General features: G+C 43.5%; 2 protein-coding genes across 4 annotated transcripts; both read left to right on the top strand.

Moving 5' to 3' along the window:
• Nucleotides 1–6,039: 6,039 nt before the first annotated feature.
• LOC308168532 (E3 ubiquitin-protein ligase TRIM39-like) lies at nucleotides 6,040–11,246 on the top strand (the record flags this gene model as incomplete). Its single annotated transcript, XM_080543133.1, has 7 exons — nucleotides 6,040–6,615; nucleotides 7,118–7,213; nucleotides 7,616–7,849; nucleotides 8,354–8,501; nucleotides 9,059–9,085; nucleotides 9,756–9,931; nucleotides 10,875–11,246. The coding sequence occupies 7 exons, from the start codon at nucleotides 6,040–6,042 to the stop codon at nucleotides 11,244–11,246; spliced, it is 1,629 nt and encodes a 542-aa protein (XP_080399259.1).
• Nucleotides 11,247–17,107: 5,861 nt separating this feature from the next.
• Nucleotides 17,108–26,776, top strand: LOC308169092 (E3 ubiquitin-protein ligase TRIM21-like). 3 transcript variants are annotated; one of them, XM_080543733.1, is made up of 8 exons: nucleotides 17,108–17,130; nucleotides 18,424–18,696; nucleotides 19,242–19,570; nucleotides 21,149–21,244; nucleotides 23,861–24,094; nucleotides 24,242–24,392; nucleotides 24,705–24,731; nucleotides 25,606–26,776. In XM_080543733.1, the coding sequence occupies exons 2-8, from the start codon at nucleotides 18,426–18,428 to the stop codon at nucleotides 26,202–26,204; spliced, it is 1,707 nt and encodes a 568-aa protein (XP_080399859.1). In that variant the 5' UTR covers nucleotides 17,108–17,130; nucleotides 18,424–18,425; the 3' UTR covers nucleotides 26,205–26,776. The 3 variants fall into 3 exon arrangements, with proteins under 3 accessions (XP_080399859.1, XP_080399860.1, XP_080399858.1); XM_080543734.1 differs by lacking the exon at nucleotides 17,108–17,130 and adding an exon at nucleotides 17,432–17,525 and having other exon boundaries at nucleotides 18,424–18,681; XM_080543732.1 differs by lacking the exon at nucleotides 17,108–17,130 and adding an exon at nucleotides 17,432–17,525.
• Nucleotides 26,777–27,404: the final 628 nt, after the last annotated feature.

Here is a 27,404-nt window from a genome sequence, read left to right as displayed (position 1 = left end):
AGTTTCACACTTAAAGTATCTGTAGAGTATCAGAATCAACCAATGGGAAGCTCTATGTTTCTAAAATACAGTGAACAAAAATATAAACACAACACTGAGTTGAAATCAAAGACCTAAGACTTTTTCTATGTACACAAATGGTCTATTTCTCTCAAATTGTGTTCACAAATGTGTTTAAATCTGTGTTAGTGAGCACTTCTCCTTTGCCGAGATAATCCATCCACCTGACAGGTGCGTATCCAGATGCTGATTAGACAGCATGACTATTGCACAGATGTGCCTTAGGCTGGTCACAATAAAAGGCCACTCTAAAATGTGCAGTTTTATCACACAGCACAATGCCACAGATGTCACAAGTTTTGAGGGAGCGTGCAATAGGTAGGAAAACGAGTCATCGCGTGCTCTCCTCCATCCTCCACTCAAGTTAGTCCTCAAAACGAAAATACATAGGAGGGGAAACCTAGATCTTCTCCTCTCTCCTCTGAACCTATCTATCTAGATCTTCTCCTCTCTCCAATGCGTTTTCACTATTACACGCAGTGGCGGACTGGCCATCGTGCAAGCCGGGCAAATGCCAGGAGGGCCGCGAGACTCTGAGCCACTCAGAATGTATTATTAAAAAATGTAAAAAATAAATAAATTAATAATAATATTTGTAATTTTGTCTCTGGTGGTTTTCATTGAAAATAACTTATTTCAGCAGACCGCGGCCCAACACATTTTATATCGGCCCGGGCCGCCCGCGCAGTTCTGCGCATGCCCAGGGCCTAACGAATATTCTCATGAATGAATGAATGAATGAATGGTCTTTATTGTCATTGATATAGTACAGGTACCAAACAACGAAATTTGGGAGGGGGGGCTCCCCTGGTGCTAGGAAAGAGAGAAAAAATAAAATACTAAAAATAAAATAAATAAATAAAAATAAATCAACAAGAAGGGAAAGGAGCTGGTTTACATAAATAAAGGCTATGTACACTATCCACTATACTATACAAATAAAACACTGTGCTGTACTCTATGCTATGCTATACCTATTCTAACATTTCCTATCTCTGAATCTTATGTACCTGAGGGTTGTCATATTGCACATAGTGTTATTGCACATTCATTTAAAGTGTCGCAGTTTGCTACGCAACGCTAGATAACTCGAGTAGAAGAAGAAGAAGAATCGAATATAAGAACGAAATGACGACCAAAGGGTGGGGCAGAGAAAAAGAGGGACAAATCAAAGGGGAATTAACGAATATAACCTATCTGTTTGCGCAGCAAGCAGGTGCTGCTAGCAACACTCCTCAACTAGCACTAGGACTAACATTGAACTTGTGGTAGAGGGAGACGACGAGGGAGAGAATGATTGACTGGGTTGTAGAGAAAAACAAACTACTTAGTAGTCTGCTAACTACATGAAGGTAAGACACATTTATTACACTGTGGCTGTGCAGTGCTCTTTTTCTGCTTTGGTGAAGCTAAATGTAATATGCACTGTGGCTGGTGTATTGTTTAGGCTCATACATGTGATGGTTCATGTAACAGTTTTTTTTTTGCTAACGTTATTGTATTCTGTGTCAGAGCAGCTTCTCTTAGCTACACCGAGTCTATATTAACGTAAGCTATTAGGCTTAACTGGACCTCAAGGTTTTCAGCAGGTTCGAGCAGGTCAGTGTTATAGCGTTAGCTAGCTGGCTAGATGTTCCTAACAATTGAGAAAAGGCTAGAGAGAGAGAGAGAGAGAGAGAGAGAGAGAGAACATGCACAGGGAAACATGGCGCTTTTCCACTACGATGCAGACCTGGTGCCGACCTGGTGCTGACCTAGGTCTGCCCGCTTCGGTTCCCTTTTCCATTCGTCGGTCCGGGTCGCTTCAGTCCTAGGTCCCAGGTACCACATCCGAGCAGGGTCCCAGGGTCCCAGGTCCCAGGTCCCACACCGTTGATTGGTCAATGGACAATCGTCATCCCATGTCCCATCCCATATTATTTCTTCACAACCGCCATCTTGAAAATACCACATTCACTAGGAAAATGTCACTACATTTTCTGTAATAGCTTATTAATAAAGATTCGGAAAATTATGCTGACCATCGTATTATCTTAGTTTAATGTCATTTCAATGAATCATATAACTTTTATTTACAACAAGCACAACACAAAAATCGCTATTATGCACCGTGTTTGTCCGTGAATAACACCGGCTGTGGAGGTGGTAAAAAAAACACAATACTCCTTTGCTAACTTCACCATCTGTCTACGGTCATTTTGAGCCCTTAACCACCGCGCTGACACCCCGAGAAGTTATGCTTTTAACCGTAAACTCGATGAACCGGGAGTTCGCCAGCAGCCGTCCAGCCATTTTCACCATTCACTCATGAGTCAAATGCCGGTTTTAACAGGGAATTCGCTCCGCGCTGTGTCCACGGTGATAGGAGTGGATGATCGACTCCATTCAAAAACTTTTGAATTCCCTGGCTTCTCCTCTTTCCGGACACGTTTGAATTGTTATCCTAACCCCCGGTAAACCGAAGTTATTAACCCGCAAACGGCACCGTGTTTGTCTGTGAATAACACCGGCTGTGTCATGAGTCAAATTCCGGTAGATTCGCGTCTTGTCTGCGTTTCCCGATGATGATACTACAGTTCATAAAGCAGACAAGTGAAGGCAGTGGTTTTAAGGGTTCAAAAAACATGACTTTATTATGTGTACATAGCTTCCTCTCTCTCTTTCTCTTTCTCTCCCAAAAAATCACTGCTGTGTACACCCGGAAGCTTTTTGCCAGGCTGCGTGTGACGCGTAACTCCGCCTACTATCGACGACTCCTCCTACTAGTCCGGTTCGGTTTGTGTAATGGAAACAGAACAGATCAAAAGTGACCCGACCTGACCCGACCCGACCCGACCTGACCCGACCCGGGCCGGTCAATGGAAAAGCGGAGTAAAATGACTCTGATTAGCCGTTAGTGTGCGAAACATACACACACTCACGCATGCACGCACGCAAAACAAAAACAACGAAGAACACGACTGAATGACTTAAACAATCCCCACCCAGCAGTGTCAACCGGGAATCTGTGTTTGGTTTTTGTCAAGACAGCATTGCACCACAAGTGCATTTTCGTAAAACAAAAATCCAGAAGGGGGCGCTATAGCAACACGTAGAAGTTGTCAACTGTGAGAGGCCATTTGAATCGTTTGTCCTAGAGATGCCAACACTTGGTACATAAGAAGTATATTCCGGTCCCTAACAAGTTTGAGAAAGTTTGAAAAAATTACCACGCTACTTGCAAATTAATCAGAACCATAATGAGTGAGTGAGTGCATGTCTGTGTGTGTGTGTGTGTGTGTGTGTGTGTGTGTGTGTGTGTGTGTGTGTGTGTGTGTGTGTGTGTGTGTGTGTGTGTGTGTGTGCAGTGGTGTAGTCTACGTGATACGCAGGACTACGCCGTATACCCACTAGGAAAGGACAAGGATTTGCGTATACCTACTTAAAAATACGCGAGGATACGTAACAGCGTTTTGTGACAGAACGTTCACACTTTTATTCATAAAATTCACCCCGTCTGTGTTACGAAGCACTTACATCGAACTTTCCGACATGTTTGTTATCACATAACCAGTCGTTCAGAATGCTCTGAGTATTTCCCCTACAATTGCCTTGGGGTGGGCGGCGGGCCAGACCTACCTCCACACTTCGCTTCGTGCCGCGCTGGAGAATGTTTTGGTTTTGTTTTGTTTTTGCGTGAGTGTGCGCGTGCGACGCGAGAGAGTTTTTGCAGGGTCAAAGCTCTGCAGAAGAAAGTAAGCAAGTTGAAACGTTAGCAAATATAAATTACTGTGTTCTGACAGAGAAAGTTGGTTCAAATTAGTCGTTATTATTGTGACTAGAAAGATTATAGTTTCATGGTGTGAATAATAGTGTCAAAGAACTAGCAAGCGAGCTAGCTAGCTCAGAGGTGATTAGATGAGCTAAGGCCCTTGCACACATGCCAGCTAAAGAGATAACTAGATGCACTTCATTATTTTACTTAAAGTAGATATACAATCTTTCTTATTCTGCTAGAATTAGGCTTTATGGTAATACCATAATCGTATATTTACAGTATAAATAGAAGCATTGGAACACACATTATAGTAGAAGCATTGGAACAAACCCTCACTCATTGGAATTGTCTGGTTTTTGTACATACGATTTTCTTACAGGTGAGAGAGTAAGTAAAGACAGTATCTGACTGCATTGCCCACAGCAACCCAATATTCAATTAGAATGATGTTATGATTTGATATGAATTCAATGTATACCTCTTATTAAATGATAAATACTCCGGTTGTTATATTTGCCTTTTGGTTGACAGCAAAAGGGAGAGAGGAGGATAGAGAGGGTGAGAATGAGAGGGAGCAGGATGGTGTCGGCACACCAGAGAGAGAGCAAGAACCAGGTGAGAAAGTGGACAGGTAGTCAAGACCACATAAGTAGCCTTGAGAACCGATGGTTCTCGAGCCTAACGGCCCTTAAGGGGCAGGAGCCTATCTCCTGTTTCTGTAGCGTGAGGCAGCTTGATGTACAAGTACAGTCCATGCCACCCCCCCAAGGCAGCAAAGACTGGTGTAGATGCATACTGTATGCATAAGTGAGTGTGGTGGTGCTTATGGGGTGTCGCTACGGGACAGGTGTCGCTCTGACTGGGAGGGCAAAATCACAGTATACCCACTAGAAAAAAATAGACTACACCACTGTGTGTGTGTGTGTGTGTGTGTGTGTGTGTGTGTGTGTGTGTGTGCGTGTGTTTGTAGCTGCCTGTTGACGTGTGTCATGGAAAAGATTACACCTTGGACTCAGTGGACACGCCTCTGAAACAAGTTATTACTGTAGCATGCAAGCAAACGCATGCGCACACACACACACACACACACACACGCACACGCACGCACACACACACACACACACACACACACACACAAACTCATCATATTTATTTCTCTATTCTCTATAATAATTGTATGTATAATTGCACATTACGACTGGTCTTGAGATCCTTCGACAAAGGAACAGACAGACAGACAGACAGACAGACAGACAGACAGACAGACAGACAGAGAGAGAGACAGACAGACAGACAGACAGACAGAGAGAGAGACAGACAGACAGACAGACCTGACAGAAGCACATGACAGGGAGGGGCAGTCACCTGCATAACAGGTGCATTGATATGACACTTCCACTGCACCTGTGTTACAGCTACCTTCACATCCTCTCACTGACTGGTCACTCATACAGTAGGAAGTATTACAGTCACCTGAACCAGGAGACCTGTGAGGGGAAAAAAGGAAGGGGAAAAAATACTTTGTAAAAAGAGTAAGTAACTGAAACCCTGTAAATTTACACTATTTGACATTGAGAGATAGTTACTAGATAGTTACAGAGATACTTCTCTGTGTGACTGACTGTACCACTGAATCCTTTTATTCTATGTGTAGTAGGTCAACATTTTACATTGTGAATATAATCCTAAACAATGTTATGGTGACAAATAGATGGAGTACAGTATCTAAATCATTTTGGAAAACCCTCACATGCAGAGTGCGTTACATTGCCAGGGTTGGTATCCGTTGAAACATTCAATTAATTAGATTCAATGGAACTGTGTTGGTATCGTGAAGCCATTTTTTCTGTTCTTTATTACTAAAAAGGTTTTGTCACAGATGCTTTACAGAAACCTAAACCCTAAACCTTACAAGTAATTCTGAAATGCTGTTTGGGTTTCAGTGGTGTCCAGGGTGTGTCTTTTAAGGTCAGGAAATGACAGGGTGTAAACTGTGAAAATAAATGTTTGTTTAAATGAATTTCAGTTCAATGGATTAGTTTGCAGTGATGTACATTGGGTGACCACTGGTATACGTCTAAATGATAGGCTTGTTTGAAATTATTGAGACAGTCATCCTTTGTTTATGAACATGATATGATAATCAAAGACATATTTTGTTGTTCCTGTAATTCCTGTCATGAAATGTTAATCAAACAACATCGTTCCTCTTTTTCCAGAAAATGGCTTCCCCTGTTGGCAGTCTGTTGACAGAGAAGCAGTTCCTGTGTTCCATCTGTCTGGAGGTGTTCACTGACCCAGTCACCACTCCGTGTGGACACAACTTCTGCATGGCCTGCATCAGAGGGGTCTGGGACACCGGGGTCGTGTGCAAGTGTCCCAACTGTGAGAAAACCTTCGCAGTCAGGCCTGAGATCAGCACCAATGAAGCTTTCAAGGAAATCGCTGACCACTTTAAGAAGATAAGAGTCACCGTCCCAAACCTGATCGCCAAATCTGGCGAGGTAGCCTGTGACTTTTGTACCGGGAAGAAGCTCAAGGCTCTGAAGTCCTGTCTGGTGTGTCTGACCTCGTACTGCGAGGCTCACCTGGAGCCTCATCAGAGAGTCGCCACCTTGAAGGTGCACAAGCTGATCGACCCCGTGGACAACCTGGAGAAGAGGATGTGTAAGAAGCACCAGAGACTCCTGGAGCTCTTCTGTAAGAGCGACCAGACGTGCGTGTGTCAGTTCTGCACGGAGACGGACCACAAGACTCACCACACAGTCACTATAGAAGAGGAGAGTGGAGAGAGGAAGGTAGGGCGGCTCAGGCAAAGAGTACTTAAAAGAGATAGTTCACCCAAATGAGCAAATCACATATTAGTAGTCTACAGACCAACGGCAAACTTCAATTCACATTTTCGTCTGACCTTGTCTACAGAGACCACTTCTTTTTGGGTAAAGAATATAGAAATATGTGATTTAGAAATGTGAGTGAACTATCCCTTTTAAGTTGCTCCATACCTCTATAACAGTGGTTCTCAAACCTCTCCTCTGGGACCACCACCAGCACACCTGATTAAACTAATCAAGTACAAACCATAATTGCTTTGCACTTGATTAGTTGAATCAGGTGTGCTGGTGGTGGTGGAACAGATCAAATATGTGGAACGGCTGGCGGTCCCCGAGGAGAGGTTTGAGAACCACTGCTCTATAATAACACTATTTTGTCATTTAACTGCATTGTATCACACATTTTGTCACACGAACCAAATGAGTCAGTTACAGGAGGACGCTAACCTGGTCCTTCTGTCTGCAGTCTCAGATGGAGCAGACTGGAGCGGGGGTGCAGCAGATGATCCAGGTCAGAGTGAAGAAGGTGGAGGAGATCAAACGCTCAGTGGAGCTCAGCAGGGTGAGTTCTGATAACAACCCTCTATGTCTTTAACACTAGAACAGCCGTGTCTATGTTACCTACTGTAAGAGCCGCCTTGGGGGTAAAATAGACCCTTTTTAGAATGTAAATCTGCTATTCACACACAGAGATCACTAGAGGGCGCTTCTTTTTTTAGCCTGCCTCCTACACAGAAAAACAGCAAAATAGCTCTATACTAGCTTATCCTGATGTGATTTTGAAAATGTAAGGATACTGGGTGGTAGAACGCACATATAGGAAAAGTCATGAAAGGGGGGTCCTGAAATTCCCCTCATGGCTGTTCTAAAGCTATTTTGATTCAATATGTACCTCTGTCTTGGTGGGGGGGTTCCACAGGGTTGTATTTTAAGTCATGTGTATGTGTATCTTTCCACTTAAAAGATAAGCTCAAAGAAAGAGTTGGTGGACAGCGTTCCTGTTTTCACTGCTCTGGTGCAAAGCATTGTGGGTAGCAAGGCTGAGTTCAATAAAGAGATCGAGGAGAAGCAGAGGGCAGCAGAGAGACGGGCTGAAGGGCTGATCGAAGAGTTGGAGCGGGAGATCGCTGAGCTACGGCGGAGAAGCACCGACCTGGAGCAGCTCTCACACACCGAGGACCACCTCCACATACTACAGGTCAGTGTCCCTCTCTCTGGGCCAAATGAATACATTCATTACATTTACATTGACATTTTTGGCATTTAGCAGACGCCTTATTCCAAAGCGACTTACAATCAATACATTTGAATACTAAGCATGTGAATCATCAGTCCACCAGTCGTAGCAGGAAGAGTAATCCAGCTCAGGCCCGGGGCCACTGATAGAAGGAAAAACCTTCTTCTATCACCTTCTTCTAAACCAATATATATATTATTTTGGGGGGGGGGAGAAACAGAGAAACAGTACAAGGGGGGCAGTAGAAGTTTTTAGGGACACAGTAGAGGGGAAAAGCGGGTGTCTTCAGGAGACGCAGTGCTGAGGGGCAGAAGATGTCTCAGGAGAAGCAGTTAAGGTGTAACCCGAAGAGATGGGTCTAATTGATCATAAGATTTTGCAAAATATCAGATAACTAACTGATTAAAGATGACAGGACATTGTCTTCCACGTTAATTTGTGTGTTTCTAATGTTTCCTGTGGTAGAGTTCCCCGTCTCTCTGCACCCCTCTATCCACCAAGGACTGGGTAGACGTCCGTCTCCACTCAGATCTGTGTGTGGGGAACATGAGGAGAGTGATGTCCCAGCTGGACGACACGCTGAAGAATGAGTTGGAGAAACTGAAGGAAAAAGGTACATTCACAATCACAGTACATTAAAAGGCTTTACATATTTTGTCATTTGACAAGATTGACTGTGAACACATACAACAACCGTATTTAATCATAACTTATAACTCAATATTCAGTGTAAATCTATCGTTTACCTCATTTAAGTCAGAGTTACGAGTGCATATCTCATGTTAGGATTTGGTCCCTAATGAGTCCTTAATCATTCAATCATACATTGTACAATCATACATACAGCTTTGATGCTATGAAATTATATACAGTATGTTTTCATGATAGCTATGATAAGCAGTCATTATATATGGGGTAGTGTGGGGTAGTGGATAGTGAGTTGGACTTGTGATCGAAAGGTTGTGAGTTCAAATCCCGCCTGAAACCACACCACTACTAGTGTGCCCTTGAGTAAGGCACTTAGCCCTCAGTTACTCCAGGGGGAATGTCCCTGTAATTCGTAATGGTAAGTCGCTTTGGATTAAAAGCGTCTGCTAAATGGCAAAATTAATTAATTAATTAATATATCCTCAAAGTAATAGCTTTCTCTATTGTGTCATTGTACCACAGAGTTGAAAAGGATACAGAAGTATGCAGGTATTACTTCTATATTTTGTCTTGACAAATTGATTCTTCCATAGTATTATTTTTTTTACTTAAAAGGACAACTGTCTGCCCTTGATGCACTGTTCGGTTGTTAAGTCTGACGTCAAACGTGACGTTTAGCAATTTCCGGGTCCAAATAAAAAAATCCCAGCACCAGAGTACCAGAGTACTACAGCGGTAGAATGACAGATCAATCGTTTTTTAGACTGGGATCTATTCATACAACAAGGGACACAGCAGCACTTTCCTGTTTTTCCCATATTTGTCAGCGTCTTTGAGCCTCGGAAAAGCGCTATACAAATATAATGAATTATTATAATTACTGAGGCATTTCGAAGACAGCCCCTCAGCCAACTTTGGACCCGGAAACACGTCACGACTTAACAACCGAATAGTGTACTATAATCCTCTGTAGCTTCTTGGCTTCCCCTGTGAGCTCAAGATTTCTTATTCCTGGGGAGTTTCCTTGCCGCTGCTCTTTGGGGGGGGGTTAAGGTTTAGGTTTCTGTAAAGCATCTGTGACAAAACCTTTTTAGTAATAAAGAAACAGAAAAAATGGCTTCACGATACCAACACAGTTCCATTGAATCTAATTAATGAATGAATGTTTCAACGGATACATGACGGATTAGACAATTTCAACTGTTCTGTATCCCTACAGTAGATGTGATATTGGACCAGGACACAGCACACCCCAACATCGTCCTCTCTGCGGACGGTAAACAGGCGGGGCGCGGCGACTTGTTGCTTCTCCTCCCTGACAACCCCCAGAGGTTCGACCCCGTCCTCTGTGTTCTGGGCAAGAGGGGATTCTCTTCCGGAAGGTTCTACTTTGAGGTGAAATATCTCCCAAAGAGTTGTGTGACGTTAGAATTATAAGGTTCTATCTCCATTATTGTCAAAATAGAGTTTTTTTTTTTTACATAATCTGATCCATTAGGTGTTTATTAATGCCTGTGTGGTGTTATTTTTTTAAATGTTGAAATTTTTGAGTTAGTAATTCATAAAATACAAAGGTTCCATCTCACAAAACATAATGGAATGTAAACACTTTGACGCCTCAATATCTCTGAACTGCCCTAAACGGAGATAGAACCTTATCATTCTAAAAGGAGATAGAACCTTCTCATTCTAAACGGAGATAGAACCTTATAATTCTAAACGGAGATAGAACCTTATCATTCTAAACGGAGATAGAACCTTATCATTCTAAACGGAGATAGAACCTTATCATTCTAAACGGAGATAGAACCTTATCATTCTAAACGGAGATAGAACCTTATCATTCTAAACGGAGATAGAACCTTATCATTCTAAACGGAGATAGAACCTTATCATTCTAAGCTCACGAGTTGTGTGTTTTTTTTTATTTTTATCTCTTTATTGCATCATAGACAGTATCATTGGGTTTGATATAAATATAAATCAAATAAAACATGTTGTAACATCATAATCCTTACTATTACCAGACCTGGGTACAGTACATCAAATAGTATTGCTATTTCGTGAGTTTAGAATGATAAGGTTCTATCTCCGTTTAGGGTAGTTCAGAGATATTGAGCGTCATACTTTTTACATTCCATTATGTTTTGTGAGATGGAACCATTGTATTTTATCATGAATTACTAACTCAAAAATGTCAACATTTTAAAAAATAACACCACACAGGCATTAATAAACACCTAATGGATCAGATTATGTAAAAAACACAATTTTGACAAAAATGGAGATAGAACCTTATAATTCTAACGTCACGTTTTTTAACTATCACCATTATCAGGTGCAGGTGGGCAGCAAGACCTACTGGGATCTGGGCGTGGTCAGGGAGTCTGTCAACAGGAAGGGGATGATCACCTCCACCCCGGAGAACGGCTATTGGACGGTGCGGCTGAGAGGAGGAGACGAGTACCGCGCCCTCGAGGCTCCGTCTGTCCTCCTCCCCCTGAAGGAGAGGCCCCAGAAGGTGGGGGTGTTTGTGGACTACGAGGATGGGATGGTGTCCTTTTACGACGTGGAGGCCAGGTCTCATATCTACTCGTTCACTGGGTACTCCTTTACAGAGAAGCTCTATCCATTCCTCAGTCCTAGTGTCAGCGATGATGGTAAAAACTCCGCCCCATTGGTCCTCTCTCCTGTCAATCATGAAAGATAGTTTGAAAGTTTCAATCTCCTGATATTAGTTTACAGTAAACCAAATAGTAAAACTTTCCTTGTGAGTGTGAGAGGATATAAAGTACAAGGTGCTGAAGGTTTATTCTATGATTAGATAAACATCAACTTAAAACATCTGAATGGGTACTGCATTGACTCTTGCTTTCATGTCAACTCATGGCTGCACAAGGCATTTTCCTATAAGGGCAATACAGATTAAGAATAGATTGATTGATTGATTGATTGATTGAATGTTTGGGTGATTGATTGATTGGGTGATTGCTTTCAAATAATGTTTGTCATGTTTTTGCCTCCACATTAAAGCCTGGTACACATATAAGGATTTTCTAAATCTTAACAGATATTTTTATCTGAGAGAGACCCCACACATGAAGATAAAAAATCATGGATTGAACAGTATTGTGCTCCGATATTCGACCACATGCATAAAGATCTGTCCTCCGACAGTCTGGAGTCTCGCCCAGACTAAAGTTCAGAAGAACGAAAAGAAGAAGACGCGTCAGTCAGCTCGCTTCTTGATTGGCTACATTCCATTCCACGTCACAATCGGACTCGGGTGTTGTCAATTTCGCCCACACAAATGAGGATTTTTGGTCGTAAATATTGAACACATTTAATATTTACGAGCAGATTGTCGGGAGAAATGGACTCTTAACACACCTCACACCACAGGATAATCTTGTAGGATAATCTTTAGAGCCAACCGATAATCGGGCGTTTGCTGTCCTTGGTCGGAAGGGGGAAAATCAGGCCAGAATCGGCCAGATTATCTTTATGTGTGTACCGGGTTTAAATAACAACTGTGCACAGCAATCATATTTGTCTCTGTACTCGTCCAAGGAATGGCCCACATAGCCTTTACAGTATGTTTACCATGTTGTTACCATGTTGTTTCCATGTTGTTTACCATGTTGTTGGCATTATTTTCAGTGTAGGTGCTTGCCTAACATTTTTAGCTTTGCGCATCTCAACTAAACTCCTCAAAAAAAGTTTGGAAACGTTATTTCAGTCGATTCTTCCTCCCCTTTAATAATACCAATTGGTATTGGTCCAACAGAAGAATATTGCAGGGGATTTTGGCCAAATCTTTTGGGCCGCTACCCACACGTTTAGCTGTGTTGCTCATTCCACGAATGCATGATCCTTACAAGTTGTACCTCGTTGTAAAGGTGACTAATCAGGCTTTCCAACGATATAAAATACAATACCAATTGGTCAGTGGAGGCTGGTGACTTCCAGAATTGAGGAGGCCAATTTTTGTTTAGCCTACATTTTTCATTCTTCTTCTTCTACAGCTTCAACATGTAATCATCAATTTAATCAAGTTTAGCATATAAAAAAGATAAGTAACAGAGCAACAAAGAATGTAAAAAAATGCAGTAATTTGATATGGAAGAATATTAAATTGACCTGTAATAAAACGAAATCGACTACATTAAAAATAAAACTGTTCAATAAATCCTAAATGTTGTCTACCTATTCGATGTATAAATCGCGCCAGAATCTCGCCGACTTCCGAGGTCATTTTAAGCAAAATGACCAAATGAGCTATTATTTTCAGCGATAGTAGCCATGGGTGTTCTAGACGTGTCCTGCAAAGGACAAGTTGATAGGACACTCGTAGCCACTATGGCGAGTGTTTCTTTGACTGAAGTGACTGGCGAATTCTCAAAATGGCTTCATGTGATTGGACGAACAAAATGTCAATCTTTCAGCCCTGGACTCAATGCATGGTGAGGCCAGGCCTCCCTTGCCCACCCATTTTCAGTGATTTGGCCAATCACATATTGCCATGAAAAAAATTGCATCACATTGACTTCTATGAGAAACCACTTTCCTGGGGGAGGCCTGGCCTCCCTCAATACAAACGGATAGGGATTTTGGCCTGTAGGTGCTTTACAATTGCAATATTGGGTTTTAGCCATGGAAAAATTCAGATTTATGAACAAAATGGAAATAATATTAATATTTAAAAAAATAAGTGTTTTTTGTTAAATAAATAAATAAAATAAATATAATTATTGCTTTTTAAAATCTCTCTCTCTTCTCTCAAACGATTGGGGAGGCCAGGCCTCCTCCACCTCTATGGAGGAGCCTCCACTGCAATTGGTATTACTAAAGGGGAGGAATAATCAACCAAAATAACGTTTTTTCCTAACATTTTTTGAGGGGTTTATATTTCCAATCAAAGTATTTATTTCCAATAACAGCAGCAGCAACATTGAAGACCTTCATCAGGCTGCAAAAGAATAGTGATTTTCCTTTTTTTTTTTAATGTGTTTTGCATAATGGAGCAGAGAGTCCTCAAAGAACAAAATCAATCAAAATGATTTAAAATCTAGGGTGGTTTGACCACAGGCTTATGCACATGTATCATGACAGATATACTAAGGTGACCGATACCATATTAGCAGCATTTTGTGTTCGGGATTTTACTGTAACTGTTTAAGCAGGAATGCAAAACAAATGCTCTCTCTCTCCAATGCACTGTACAAAGCACCTGTGGCTTACAGTAGACCTCTTTAGATAACAACTGATAACTAAAGTCTACTGAAGAAATGTATTTGACCCTAACCCTAACCCTTTATTTGCCTGATAAAGTGGTTTGTTTCAGCAGTGCACGGTAAACATGGCATGACTCAACCTCTGAGCCAAGGAAAATCTGTGTTTGTGTTATTTAAACCAGTTTCCTGTATTGTTTGTGCACATTTAAAAAAATAAAAAATAATAGTAATATTGAAAACAAACCAAACTATCTATAGGACATATGTGTTACGGTACATGTGGGAAAACTAGGGTTAGGGTTAGGTGCTACGGTGCTACGGTTAAGGTTAGGGTTAGGGTTAGGGGTAGGGTTAGGGTTAGGGTTAGGATTAGGGTTAGACAGGCCAGCATGTACCAAGTGGACGCAGCACCTAACCCTAACCCTAGTTTCCCACATGTACCGTATTCCCACATGTACCGTAACATATACATTAACAACGGCAATCACACTTTTGTGTTCAGACCGTCTGTACCTACGGTTGTGGTCAAAAGTTGACATACACTTGTAAAGGACATGTACAGTATGTCATGGCAGTCTTGAGTTTCCAATCATTTCTACAACTCGTATTTTTCTGTAATAAAGTGCACATACTTCTTTGTCACCCCCCCCAAAAAATCATGAAGTTTGGTTCTTTTATGCATTTATTATGGGTCTTCTAAAAATGTGACCAAATCTGCTGGGCCAAAAATATACATACAGCAATGCTAATATAGTTAATAGTTACATGTGCCTTGGCTCTTTTCACCTCAATTAGGCGCTTTTGGTAGCCATCCACAAGCTTCTGGTTGAATCTTTGACCACATTCTTGACAGAATCGGTGCAGTTCAGCTAAATCTGTTGGCTTTCTGACATGGGAGGCCAAGGCCATTCTAAAACCTTCATTCTAGCCTGATTTAGCCATTCCTTGACCGACCCAACCTTCTGGCTGATGATTTTAGGTTATCCTGAAGAACTTGGAGGTAATCCTCCTTCTTCATTATTCCATTTACTTCCTGTAAAGCACCAGTTGCATTGGCAGCAAAACCGGCCCAGAGCATAATACTACCACCACCATGCTTGACGGTAGGCATGGTGTTCTTGGGGTTAAAGCAGGGCCGGTCCTAGGCATAGGCGATCTAGGTCGCCTAGGGCGCCAAATGCCTGGAGGCCTGATTTATTTCATTTAAATCATTTTGTAGCTTGTTTTCTGATTTCTGATTGCACTATTAATGTTTGAATATGTTTATTTGTACCTTTTTTTCCCTTCTGATTTCTGTATATAAGAATAATTTGATATAATAAATATAACAAAAATATTTTTGTCTTGAAACCATTGTTGTCCATATTTTTACTGTTGAATGTGTGGGTGGTGATGAGGCAGTACTGGTGGCTTAATGTGGTGGGGGTGGTGGTGGCGCCCCTAACCTTTTTTTTTGGGGGGGGGGGGCATCAAATCATACTCTCGCCTAGGGCACCTAAATGCCTAGGACCGGCCCTGGGTTAAAGGCCTCACCTTCTCTCCTCCAAACATATTTATGGTCATTGTGGCCAAAACAGCTCAATCTTTGTTTCATCTGACCACAGAACTTTCCTACAGAAGGTCTTTTCTTTGTCCGTGTGATCAGCAGCAGACTTCAGTGGAGCCTTAAGGTGCCACTTCTGGAGCGAGGGCTTCCTTCTCGCACGGCAGCCTCTCAGCCCATGGCGGCGTAAAACACACTTGACTGTGGACACTGAACACCTGTGTTCCAGCAGCTTCTAATTCATTGCAGACCTTTTTGGTGGTTCTTCTCGGTTGACTCTTGACCATCCTGAGCAATTTCCTCTGAGCAGCCGGTGATAGCTTGCGTCTTCTTCCTGATTGTGGCAGTGACACAACTGTGCCATACACTTTATACTTACAAACAATCGTTTGCAGAGTCGATCTTGGGACGTGTAGCTGCTTTTAAATGGCTCCAAGTTACTTTATTCAACCTTCCAAAACATAATCTCTGTAATTCCCACGGAGGGGAAAGACCAGGGGAGGCTGGTTCATTAGGGGCAATTGGACAATGCCCCACCAAAGGGAGAAGAGAGAGATTTTTTTTCTATGACTTCTAGACAGTGTTGCTTCTGAATATCATAGTCCAATCAGCTAGTGTTCTGTCCGAAAGACCCTACACATTTTGCTTGGTACAGACCTATAAGTTTGCTCTCCAACGATGGAAAGATATTGAGTACAATAATGGCTCAAAGAATCCAGAAATATATTACTAAAATAATTAATCCAGATCAGACAGGTTTCATACCTGGAAGAGAGGGGGGAAAAAAGAACATTAGACGATGGCTAAATATAATTTCAATGGCACAGAGAACGACCCTTTCTTCAATGCTTCTCAGCTTAGATGCAGGGTGGGCACGTTGCTCCCCCAGGGACGTGAAGATGCTCCTCTTATGTGCTGCCACTTGCCACAGCACAGGTGCGGCTGCTTACCATGATTGGCCCGGGGCGATCCTGCTGATTACCCAATGTAGGGCACCTGTGTTTGTATTATGATTGTCCATGATGTGGCCTGGGGTGGTCCAGTGGTCCAGCACCACGGTCTACAGTGCACACATATGCCCATGTTGGCATGGGTTAGAATCCGGCCCCCATGCCCTGCTGACATGCCCTCTCTCTCTCTCCCTTCTTCTCCTTTAGTTTCCTGTCTGTCTTCACTGTATCTGTCCCACTCAGAAAAATAAAGAAATAAATGATTGCCCATGATGGTGTGTGTGTGTGTGCACTCACATGTAATTGGGCTGAGGGGGAATTAAACTCTGAAACAGAAAATGCATTTTGTACAAACATTTCCTCTCATTAAATGTAATCAAAAGTCACATTCACTTTTATTATTATGACTATTTCCTTCTTTTTCTTTTTTTTCTTTTTTTTTACTAATTATTTTTATTTATATATTTATATATATATATATAATGTATTTATTTTTTGTAATTATTGTTATTATTTGTGGGCCAAGCATACCTGTGGGAGGGGGGTGGGGGGGGGGTAGAAAACAAACAAACAAACAAAAACAAATGTAAACAAAGACTGCTATTACTTCTTGTCACTTGCCACTGACTGTTGTTTGCAATAAAAAGATTCGTAAAAAAAAAAAAAAAAAAACATTCATTCTGTTTGTATAATATATAATAACCAGAATGGCTTGTGAAGGGTTAACAGACATGGAGGTTGACATTCATACACCACCGTTTAGAAAAGGGGAGGGGCTAAGCTCCACCTCACCATGTGATTGACACAAACGGCGTTACCTGAGGCTTGTCCACTGCCACCTGAGAGGTCAAACTCCTGTCGGTCAAGGTAAGTGACAGCTTATGAGGAAGAGGAGCCTCAACGTGGTCGTAGAGGGATTGAACGCTAACAAATAGTTTTCCTCCTATGGTCAGCAGGACTTCACAGACAATGACTGCTGCTGTTGGACCTTATTCTTATGGAAAGTTGTAGCCTACCTGCGATGACTTTTATAGTTTATTCATTTACTTTAGACAAATGTACTTATTGTAAATCGTTTTCTGGATTGGAGTGTCTGCTAAATTACTCAAATGTAAAAGAAAAAGTAAATGTACGGTAATGATCAGACAATAAAGACGAAGGCTTTCTCCTAAATTGCTGGTTTCTCACGAGACACTGATTTCACAAAGCACAGAGCATGCATGGTGTCATGTGACCATATGGACTTTGGCCCCTTGGCGCAAGTGATTATTTTCATAAGCAACTGATAAGGTCTGGGGAACCACGGATGAGTTTTAACATAACTGGTAGTCTTACAAATATAGGCACATGCATCATGACATAGGCTAACTTTCTCCTAACACACAGTGTATGAGTGGAGGCTGGTGGAGGCTGGTGGAGGACGGCTTCAAAGGAAGGGTTCATTATAACGCAGCAAGGAACGGAATAGTTTGATGCCGAGGAAAGGTTTGATACCGTTCCTCATTCTGTTCCATGCATTACAATGAGCATGTCCTCCGATTTCTACCTCCACCAGCCTCCACGAACACAAGCATATGTGACACGTTCTAGTGTTTTGGTTCCGCATGTCGGCAACCACATCAAAATGTTCTGACTTTTATTTTGAAACACGGAACTACGTTTCAACATTGTTGAGAATCACGCAAACACAAACTCGCTAGTCAAGCCAAAATACTACAAAGCAATGGATTCTGTGAGTAATCCACACTGCTAACTAGTTAACTATAACACTACTTTACGTTGTTAGCAGGCTCACAAAACAAGCTGTGTTAGTTGACTAGTGATGTGTCACTGATTTTCGACAACGCGGAAATGTATTCACATCTTTCGAAAAGAAAAGCCTGAACGGATTGGAACAGATCGGATGCCGATATGCCAAAACTCTAGAATGTGTCACATACTTTCCTAGAATTAGAAGTGTGTTTTACATATTCTGCTATTATTAATAATATTATACAATTAAGGGAGTTCCTCTCTTTATTCATACAATTTGCTGAAATGCATTTAAACAAATTTAAAAGATTCCCATTTCAATTACATAAAAATCCTATCCAAATAAATTAAATTAATTCAATTCAATAAGACTCTCTCTGAACTCCCTTTTCGTTTCTCTATATAAAGACATGGCTTCTTCCCTGAGAGATCTCCTGTCCGAAGAGCTGTTCCAGTGCTCCATCTGCCTGGATGTGTTCGTTAACCCCGTCTCCATCCCCTGTGGACACAGTTTCTGCACGGCCTGTATCAGAGGACACTGGGCCGGCAGTGATAGTTGTCACTGTCCGAAATGTAAGAGGGTGTTTACCGGACGACCCGATCTCTGTGAGAACTCCTTCGCTAAAGAAATGGCTGAGAAGATCAGGGCGAAGAAGAGGCAGAACGGTGAGAGATGGCCAGGTGAAAAAGTAGTATACTTAAGTGTGTTAAAAGTATATGTTGACCAAAGTTATTAAAAGTATACCTTTGCTTTTTGTGCTGAATTTAAAGTATACTTAACATGTACTTTTAAAAAGTGTACTTCAAAATAGTTTAATTAAGTTCAACTTAAGTGTACTAAAAATAAAAATACTAATTGTGCAATACTTAACTATTTCAGTATACTTATAAAAAGTGTACTTTAGTTTCAGCGTATTTTAAGTTGTATGTAAGTGTACTTTTAAAAAGTATACTAAATTGCAAGTACTATAAGTGGTAATGTAATGTATATGTGGTAACTTCTTTTTAGTACGTGAAAATACACTAAATATATTTCTAATTGTGCTTTATTACAATTTAATTACAACTAAAATATACTTATTACAAAAATCGTAGTCCCAAAAAGTCACGCTTTAAGTTAACTAATCATGAACATACTTCAAGTACTACTGATGATTAGTCTGACTGCAAGTACACAAAAGTATACTAAGATTTAATATACTTAAGTACATTTATTTTTTCACCAGGGTGGCCTGCCGGCGAAGGAGCTGAAGGAGGCGTGTCCTGTGACGTCTGCACTGGAAGGACGAAGCTCGAGGCCCTAAAGTCCTGCCTGGTGTGTCTGACGTCCTACTGCGAGGTCCACCTGGAGCCTCATCAGAGAGTCGCCACCCTGAAGAGACACAAGCTGATCGAGCCCGTGGACGACCTGGAGGACAGGATGTGTAAGAAGCACCAGAGGCTCCTGGAGCTGTTCTGTCGGAGCGACCAGAGGTGTGTGTGTGTGCTCTGTACGGAGACGGACCACAGAGGCCACGATACCGTTCCCACCGAGAGAGAGAGTAGGGAGAAGAAGGTGAAGTTCCATTCAGTCATTTATTTTTTTGTAATTTAATCCGTTTTTTTCATTGTGCGTCATCATGTCATTCTCATATGTGACAGGGTCTGGTGAAAAAGTCCCCAAGTAGGGCAAGGTCTTTTTATTTTATTTATTTTTTACAGATTATGAAAGTGCAGATTGTAAGCTTTCAAATGTTGTGTCTGATATGAAAATAGTTGAAGAAGATATGCTTATTTGAATGTTGGTACACGTCAAACCAAATACCAGAGAAAATCGCTCTGAATCAAAACAGACACGTTTGCCATCACCATCGTGTTGGTAGCTAGCTAGAAGCTAAGTAACAATATCTAACTGCATGTTTAGCACATCACAACAGGATGATAGAACAACATGTTAAAAACACTTAACTACACATAACTAGATGATCACACAGTCCTCGTTTTTGAACACATCCTAAAATGTAAGTTTGTTTACATGCCATGTATCACTAACCCAGTAGCCACGAAGCAGGACGGCAGATGATACAGTGAATCCAATTCACACATGATAAGTATTTAGTGATCCTATAACTGTTGTCTGTTATATTGAGTGCGCTCTTCACCACTTTATGAAATTAACTTCTTATCCACCTCATTTTTCAGGTTTTCTGCTCGAAATGACATGCCCACAGTGAATATAGAATACCTTCATAATGATCTTGTTATCAAATGAAAGCTAACACCTGTGGGGTGGCTGTAGAAGTGTCAGAATCAAAATCTATGTTACTGTGTCAGAGTAAATAGAGCTAGAACATTATAAAACATCTCAAATTCAGTCTCCGCCTAAAAAAACAACAGCTTTTACAGTGAATATCACCTTGGAAACCTGATAACCAAGCCCAAATCATCTAGGAATCAGTACTCCAGGGTCTTATTAGTACTTGTGCCAAAGTTGATGCTAGTAATGTGAGCAAATGCAACTTTGTACCTGTTTTAGTACAGGTATGTTTAGGCGGACACCTATATGTTTAGGCCATTTGGAGATATGTTGGCACCATCTTTGACCTTTGACCTTTCTCATGTGTCAGATTATATATATATTATTTTTATTTTTTTGAGTTGGCCGACCAATGGTATGGAAATTTGGCGTTGAAACCGGACATGACACATTCTCCAGTTGGAGAAAACTGGATGTGACTTAGGCCGTGTTTACCGTCTCTGGAAAAAAATGGTGGCATCGTATAGCATGCAAAGTTGTGAAAAAAATGTGATATCGATGAAGAGAATTGATCGAGGTAAACTCTTTATATCACTTCGGATCCCCATGAGGGTCCGTGGATATAAAAGAAACCTTTCGGTCATTTGCTCGACTTGAGAATTGCCGGAATGCAGACCTTTTCACAAAACCGTGTCACATACATAGCCTACTTAAGTGGATGGAATTTCTCATATTCACAGTATCCATCTTCCTTTTATATCGTTTCCATAACATTATGGCCTGTGTTTAATTATTATATGACGTTAAAGCATGTTTTATTGCCTTCTCAGCCACAATACGTATATATTGCAATCAACATGGTTGTAGATATGTAATGAATGATGTTTTTTCAAACAGGCCCAAATGAAGAAGACTGAGGCGGAGGTGCAGCAGATGATCCAGGTCAGAGTGAAGAAGATGGAGGAGATCAAACGCTCAGTGGAGCTCAGCAGGGTGAGTTCTGATGTGATCTTTATGGTTTGTAGAGCTTTCTACGGAGCCCCCCTGGGGTCACATGGTAGAAAAAATGTATTTGATGTGTGAATCTGTTCCCTCGGTTTAGTAATCCGCCTTGAAGTCCCGGCTGAGAGCGTTCCTCACTTCCTGTTTGCGCCAACTCAAGATCCCCAAAATCTGGCGAAGAGCCCTAGTTGTTGCGATCCCTAAACCGAATAAGCCTGAAGGGGACCCTAAGAGTTACCGTCCCATCTCTCTGTTATGCATCCCCTTCAAGATCCTCGAGCGTCTCATCTACGCCCGCATCGAACCAATTGTCGACCCGCTGCTCCCACGTGAGCAGGCCGGGTTCCGACGCGGGAGGTCGACCGTAGATCAAGTCACCCTTATGACTCAAGACATCGAGGATTGCTTTTCGGCAAAAAAGAAGGCCGGGGCCGTCTTTATAGACCTGACGGCTGCCTACGATACCGTATGGCATCGCGGCCTCTCCTGCAAGCTGCTCCGCCTGCTGCCGGACAGGCACATGGTCAGAATGATCATGGAGCTCATCCGTAACCGCAGCTTTACCCTCACCACCGGTCGCGGACAGCTAAGCAGGCTTCGACGCCTTAAGAACGGCGTCCCTCAGGGATCGGTCCTGGCCCCCCTCCTCTATAATATCTATACCTATGACCTGCCCAACACACTCTCGCGGAAGTACGCCTACGCAGACGACCTCGCAGTGGTGTACTCTGCTGGAAATTGGCAGTCTGTGGAGGGGATTCTGAGCCAGGACATGCAGACACTAGTGGCATACTTCCGGAAATGGAGATTGAAGCTTAGCGAGGCAAAGACGGTGTCGGCTGCCTTCCACCTTAACAACAGGGAGGCTAAACGTGAGCTTAGAGTACACCTAGATGGAACTGTTGCCGGACAGGCACATGGTCAGAATGATCATGGAGCTCATCCGTAACCGCAGCTTTACCCTCACCACCGGTCGCGGACAGCTAAGCAGGCTTCGACGCCTTAAGAACGGCGTCCCTCAGGGATCGGTCCTGGCCCCCCTCCTCTATAATATCTATACCTATGACCTGCCCAACACACTCTCGCGGAAGTACGCCTACGCAGACGACCTCGCAGTGGTGTACTCTGCTGGAAATTGGCAGTCTGTGGAGGGGATTCTGAGCCAGGACATGCAGACACTAGTGGCATACTTCCGGAAATGGAGATTGAAGCTTAGCGAGGCAAAGACGGTGTCGGCTGCCTTCCACCTTAACAACAGGGAGGCTAAACGTGAGCTTAGAGTACACCTAGATGGAACTCCCCTGCCATGTTCCGCTGAGCCAATCTATCTCGGCGTGACATTGGACAGGACGCTCACGTTTCGCCGACACCTCGAGTCACTGCGCAAGAAGTTAACAGCTCGTGTGGCGTTGATGAGGCGACTGGTTGGCTCGGGCTGGGGCGCCGGCGCAAGGACCTTGCGCACGGCAGCCCTAGCCCTCGTTTATTCAACTAGTGAATACTGCGCCCCAGTATGGTGTCGCAGTGCCCACACCCGCCTCATCGACTCGCCTATAAACGAAGCCTTGCGCATTGTGACAGGATGCCTGCGTCCTACCCCCGTGGACAACCTTCCCATCCTAGCAGGCATCCAGCCCGCAGGCCTCCGCCGCATGGGAGCCACAGCACGTCTCGCCTGCCGGGCCGCGGAGCTTAATAACCATCTGCTCCATGATAGGCTCACTATAACAGCGGAGCCCTCCCGGCGTCTCAAGTCGAGACACCCATTTGTGCCTGCCGCACAGGATCTCAGGCAGCAATGCAGAGATCTCAACATCAGTGCGGCAGGATGGGCGGATTATATGTGGCGCGCGGAGTGGGAGGCTAACACCTCCAAACTCCGCGACCACATCCCAGTCGCCGGCGCTGAGCCCCTCGGGATGGACTTGCCAAGGCTATCCTGGGTGAGGCTCAATCGTCTCCGGACCGGCGTCGGGCGTTTCCGCTCATCAATGCACAGATGGGGCTTGGCCCCAAATGCGTCGTGCGAGTGTGGCGCAGAGGACCAAACCGCAGACCATATTATCCTGGATTGCCCGGTGTACCACCCACCCAACGGGATGCATGGTCTGTCGGTATTAGATGACGAGACGGTGACATGGCTTCTGGAGGGGTGTCCAGAAATATAGCCCGGGTGAGCCCCTCAACCAGGTCTCGGGGTGGTAAAAGGGTAGCCCCTCGGCCCCGAGCCTGGTGGAGTGGAGAGGAAAAACAACTACCCATACGCCGAAGAAGAAGAAGTAATCCGTTCCCTCGGTTTAGTAATTCGTTAGGGTTAGGGTTAGGGTTAGGCCCTACGAGACAGAACGATCGCAAGGATTCTAACCCTAACCCTAACCCTAATCCTTGCGATCGTTCTGGCTCATAGGGCCTAACCCTAACCCTAACCCATCTTTGTCAGCGTCTTTGAGCCTCGGAAAAGCGCTATATAAATATAATTTATTATTATTATTACTGAGGCATTTCGAAGACAGCGCCTCAGCCAACTTTGGACCCGGAAACACGTCATGACTTAACAACCGAATAGGCTTAACAGATTGTACTACAGTATTTTCTTCATGTCATCAGACCAATTCAAAGCAAGACATAGAAGACAGTGTGCAGATCTTCTCTAACCTGGTGCGCTCCATCGAGAGAGGCCAGGCTGAGCTCGTTGAGGTGATTGAGGAGAAGCAGAAAGCAGCAGAGAGGCGAGCTGAAGGACTCCTCATAGAGCTGGAGCAGGAAGTCACCGAGCTACATAGGAGAAGCACTGAGCTCGAGCAGCTCTCACACACTGAGGACCACCTCCACCTCCTACAAGTCAGTATTAATCTTGCTAGTCAAGATGGATATAGTGACTGTCAGAATTTCTTTCTAATTGTTAGTCAATTAACGGATCAAGCAAAGATGTCAGGAGGACACTGTCTTCCATGTTAATTAATGGGTTTCTCCTGTTTCCTGTTGTAGAGATTCCCATCTATCTGCATCCCTCCTCCGCTCTCCAAAGACTGGTCTGAGATCACTGTCCACTCTGACCTGTGTGTGGGGACTGTGAGGAGGGCGGTGTCACATCTGGAGCAGTCGTTAGAGACAGTGGTGAATAAACTATTCATAAAAGGTGATTAGCGGGCGCTTAGGTGGCGTAGCGTAGCTTTTTTTTATTTTTTACCATGTACGGTAACCGCAGGGTCCCCGGTTCGATTCCGTCCGGGGACGTATCCTGCATGTCATCCCTCCTCTCTCTCTCACCCATCCTTCCTGTCTAAATCTCTACTGTATCTGTCAATAAAATGAAAAAAATATGAGTGGGACTGCCCCACTCAGAAAAAAAAGAGAAAGGTGATTGGCATCTATTGATATCACATTAAATCAGTGTGTCTTATGTTAATGATTTTAAATGTGTTAATTGTGTGTTTGTTTTATATTACAGAGCATCAGAGGATACAGCAGTATGCAGGTACTGTGTCGTTTTTGTTGGTTTTTAGTCATTCAACTCACATACTCCAAAAAGCCCACTCGTACATTGATAGAATCTCTTAATTTCATGTTCAATTTGATCACCTCAAAGTTTAAAAGCTATAAATACCAATTAGTCCTCCTGTGCAATACATAACAGATTGAATTGCTTGTATGTTGAAATCAGAGGACGGTCTCATTGTAACACATGGAATGGAATTAAGGAATGGAATCAAACACACATTGAGAACGCGCATTCGAAGTCGCTCCCGGAGCAAACAACCGACGGATGCTCCGCTTGAAAAGGGTGGTTTCGCTCCGGTTAGAAACAACGCATCGAGGCTGTCCATAGGAAAACAACAGCGCATGCGTGTTGATCTGGATAAGAGCGGGACGAACGGGCAATTAAAAAAAAAATCTGACCAATCAAACTACCACATCTGTTGCTTCGATTGCGTATGTTACTTCGTTTACATAAAGGGCATAAATGAGAACGCAAATCAGAGAAATAATTTAATGCAACAATGTTGCAACAAACTCATCCACTTGCTCCGGGTCCTGATTCGGACTTTCATGTGAAAACACATGTGGCTCAGGAGGTAGAGTCGCCATCTAATGATCGCGAGATCGGCGGTTCGAGCCCCGGCTGGCCACATGTCGAAGTGTCCTTGGGCAAGACACTGAACCCCAAAATTGCTCCCAGTGAGCGGGGCCGGCCGGCGCCTTGCAGGGCAGCTTGCCGCCATGTGTGAATGGGTGTGAATGGGTGAATGAGAGGCCGTTGTAAAGCACTTTGGAGCAGCTTTGGAGCAGCAAAAAAGGCGCTATATAAGTGCAGTCCATTTACCATTTACCATTTACCTCTGTCTCGACAGTGGACGTGCACATGGACCCCAGCACAGCCAACCCCTGGCTGGTCGTGTCGGAGGACGGAACGCGGGTCTGGGACGGCGACGCGGAACAGAACGTCCCGGACGGACCGCAACGCTTCGACACGGCGCCCTGCGTCCTGGGGAGGCCCGGCTTCGCCTCGGGGAGGCGCTACTGGGAGGTGGAGGTGGCGGACAAGACGGCGTGGGACCTGGGCGTGGTCAGGCAGTCGGTCAACAGGAAGGGCGCGGTCGTGCTGAGCCCAAAGGAGGGCTATTGGACGATATGCTTGAGGAGGGGGAGCGAGTACAGAGCATGTGCGGGACAGTCGGTTCTGCTCACTCTGAAGGAGAGGCCCCAGAAGGTGGGGGTGTTTGTGGACTACGAGGAAGGGATGGTGTCGTTTTATGACGCGGAGGCCAGGGTTCACATCTACTCGTTTACCGGGTACTCCTTTACTGAGAGACTGTTCCCCATATTCAACCCTGATATGAGTGACAGTGGGAACAACCAATCACCGCTGATCATTAGTCCAGTCGCTGGTGGTGTCGTCAGTGGAGGCGGGAGTTCTTCTGACGACTTTACGACAGTATATGAAATCTAGTTTTCTTTGGAAAACAGCATTTTGAAATGAGAAGAATACAATGTTTGTTTTATTCACCTGTTAGATCTTACTGATTGTCTAGCAACATGTATGCTTCAGTCACTCAGACACACACATGACACAGACCCACACACACACACATACTCTATTCTCAGGTCACTCAGACACACACATGACACAGACACACACACACACACACACACACACACACACACACACACACTCTATTCTCAGGTCACTCAGACACACACATGACACAGACCCACACACACACACATACTCTATTCTCAGGTCACTCAGACACATCCAGGTCAGCCTGCTCTTCAGGGGTAGCAATAACGCCACAATATGCAGCAATCACGCCACAATATACAGACTCGAGAGGTTGTTATCTTAAAGACCTTGGGGGTTAGGCGCCAGGGCACAGACACAGGGTGGTCAAGAGTATTTAAGCCTGTCTGTATGTTATAATGATGTCGTTGAATGTCGTTGAATGTCGTGGAATGGTCGTTGAATGCCGGATGCTGGTTACCGTGCTGATGAACCATTCGCTGACTGTCTTAATAAATCAAGTACAGAGATTCCGACCCGTGTTGAACATTCTATTTTCTTGTCAAATCGTGTATGCTGCGCACCTAATCTATCCTGAGATGACACAACGCATTTAAGATCACAATCCTCAATAGATTGATCCATTCCATCATTTTACCGACAAGAAGATTCTACACACCCAAACATTTTTTGGACCTAAATGTCCTAGTCCTTCTTTAAGGATAAACACAAAACACTTTCTCTATTGTTAAGCAATCATAAATACTGTTACCTAATGGATCTTGGTTCTTCAACTAGATACACTCCTATAACTGTATTACTGCATCAACTCCTCGATGTATTTTTTCATTAAATTATTAATGATCTTTTCAACGTATATGGTGTTTTATTATGCAGTATGTCTGTAACCACTGGCCAATACATGCTTCCTCCTCCTGTCCTCCTCTTCTGCTCTCTCCCCTCCTCCCTCTCTCCCCTCCTCCCTCTCTCCTTAATGCCTGTGTTCCTTCAGCTATGGGATATATCAATTGCTCACAGGCACAGATCTGGAATCAGCTCACCCTGCCGCATACCCTAACCTCAGCCGATAGGCTAATCACCCACGACTGACCTGGGCTAACAAAAATGACTCTCTGTTTCCTCACTCAG

This window comes from Nansenia antarctica (genome assembly GCF_963989245.1).
Source record: "Nansenia antarctica genome assembly, chromosome: 12".
NCBI lineage: Eukaryota > Metazoa > Chordata > Actinopteri > Argentiniformes > Microstomatidae > Nansenia > Nansenia antarctica.
The sequence above is the reverse complement of the archived record's forward strand: the minus strand, read 5'-3'. Positions and strand labels throughout refer to the sequence as shown.

Coding starts and splice junctions, on each gene's coding strand:
- LOC308169092 (XM_080543733.1), top strand. CDS start 18,426: ATGGCTTCTTCCCTGAGAGATCTCCTGTCCGAAGAGCTGTTCCAGTGC. Junction 19,571..21,148: donor GAGAGAGTAGGGAGAAGAAG/GTGAAGTTCCAT, acceptor TTTTTCAAACAG/GCCCAAATGAAGAAGACTGA. Junction 24,732..25,605: donor GAGGATACAGCAGTATGCAG/GTACTGTGTCGT, acceptor CTGTCTCGACAG/TGGACGTGCACATGGACCCC.